The sequence below is a fragment of the Triticum urartu genome, chromosome 1A, assembly GCF_056163025.1.
Source record: "Triticum urartu cultivar PI428250 chromosome 1A, HENAU_Tu73, whole genome shotgun sequence".
NCBI classification, from domain to species: Eukaryota; Viridiplantae; Streptophyta; class Magnoliopsida; order Poales; family Poaceae; genus Triticum; species Triticum urartu.
Window position 1 is genome coordinate 490,436,190 of NC_141873.1, and position 1,778 is coordinate 490,437,967.

Here is a 1,778-nt window from a genome sequence, read left to right on the forward strand (position 1 = left end):
GCCAGATGAATAGATGATGCTCTCCCTTTCACGCCACAACTGTGATGAGCATGCGCTAGCCGCATGGGTATATCGTGCATGTCGCGTGCGCAAACACACCAACGAGTCTCCCACCGGTAAACATTGGCACGCAAGCTGCACGCGAAGCCCGTGCCATTGATTGAGAATTAAAAAGATTTGATTGAAACGCACGCACGTACAGAGTCCAACCAAGTAGGAGTATAATTGTATTATGATTCTCGTCTGGTTCGTCCAGGATTGGAGTAGCCAAGAGAGGAAAATGAGCAGCAAATCTTCTGAAAGTTGTACTGATGCCGAAGCTAAATTATAATTATAGTACCAATTGTGTAACCGGCTTTGAAGTTTGAACTACTTTGACTAGTAGTAACTAAATAGAGTATATCGAGCTGGTCTCTTTGACCTGAGCAGCTGGCGTCGATGAGGAGTAGCTGTCCTACTGCTGCCAGTAGTAAAGAGTTTCAGTTACCCGACTACTGACTGGATCTCAATCAGGCGGCCGCCGGGAAGAGGCAGTCCGGGCACCGGACTAGGCCGCTCGCGTTGCAGGCGGCGCAGGTGAGGGCGCCGTCCTCGTCGTCGCTCTGCTTCTTGCGGCTCCCGTCGTCGCTGTGCTTCTTCCGGCTCCCGTCGCAGCTGCCGCAGGGCACGTGGCGCTCGTCGCCGCAGCGGCCGCAGGGGGGATGGGCCGGGGCGGAGGATATCGTCGGGGCCGCGACGATGCGGTTGAGCTCGCCGCACTCGTGGAGGCGCTGGACCTCCTCGACGCCCCCGAGGTGGCGGCCGTCCACGAAGACCTGCGGGAGGGCCAGGCCCAGGCGGGGCGGCAGGAGCGCGGCGAACTCCGCCACGAAGGCGTTGTCCACGGCCAGGTCGCGCTCGTCGACGGTGGCGCCGATCCCCCGCAGGATGAAGCGCACGGTGTAGCAGTCCTCGTAGGTGCGGCGGACGACGCGGAGGGAGGTGGAGTAGAGCACCACGTGCACCTCTGGCTCCCGGGCGGTGGCGTGCGCCGAGGCCGACTTGAGGGCGCGGAGGAGGCGGAGGGCGGAGGCCGCGACGCGGAGGCGGTGGAAGACGCGCGGCGGGCGGGGGTGCTCCGGGCGGACCAGCGACGGGATGTCCTTGAGGGAGGGGGAGTGGGAGGCGATGGAGAAGCGCCGGGTGGTGGCGGCAGCGGCGACGAGCGCGGTGGACGGGGAGGATTTGGACCTGGAAGCGCGCGTCTTCACCCAAGAAGGCCACATAGCCATGATGGGGGCTGCGAGGACGGAGGGGACGGAAGCGGTGGGGTTTTGTCTGCGCTTTGCCTTGTGGCCGGCGGCCGGCCTCGTTCGTTTGGGGTGGGTTTTATGGGGCGTGATTTGAAAACCCAGCCCATCTGAACATGTCACTTTTTTTAGGGATTTTCCAAGAATTTTAGGGAACACCACCTGACAAACTTTCAATTTTTTTGTTGCATGTACCATAACAAAAGAATTAGATAAGATGCACAATTTTTTCTTGACAAGTATACATTCTATATTTTATATGTATTTTGGACCGTAACACAAAATAGGCGGTCGTGCTTAGATTTTGTGAGATCGCGATGACACGCCAAGCATCCCCGCTTCGATAACCCGGGAAACGCATTAAACTTGAGTGAGCTATATCCAAATAATTTTGAATCTAGTGTTGGAAGGAGACCTTGAAATCTCCGCCACCATTAAAATGTACCCACTATCTATGTGAATGGAGCGTTAATGCGGTGACCACATTTG

At 57.2% G+C, this 1,778-nt stretch overlaps 1 protein-coding gene across 1 annotated transcript; it reads right to left on the reverse strand.

Annotated features, from left to right (window-relative positions):
• Window positions 1-281: 281 nt before the first annotated feature.
• Window positions 282-1,357, reverse strand: LOC125536260 (uncharacterized protein At5g39865-like). The gene has a single exon (XM_048699455.2). It carries the CDS (start codon window positions 1,269-1,271, stop codon window positions 510-512), a length of 762 nt encoding a protein of 253 aa, XP_048555412.2. The 5' UTR covers window positions 1,272-1,357; the 3' UTR covers window positions 282-509.
• Between the last annotated feature and the right edge of the window lie 421 nt (window positions 1,358-1,778).

Bases quoted from the DNA above. Each gene is read 5' to 3' on its own strand.
- LOC125536260 (XM_048699455.2), bottom strand. From the start codon at position 1,271: ATGGCTATGTGGCCTTCTTGGGTGAAGACGCGCGCTTCCAGGTCCAAA.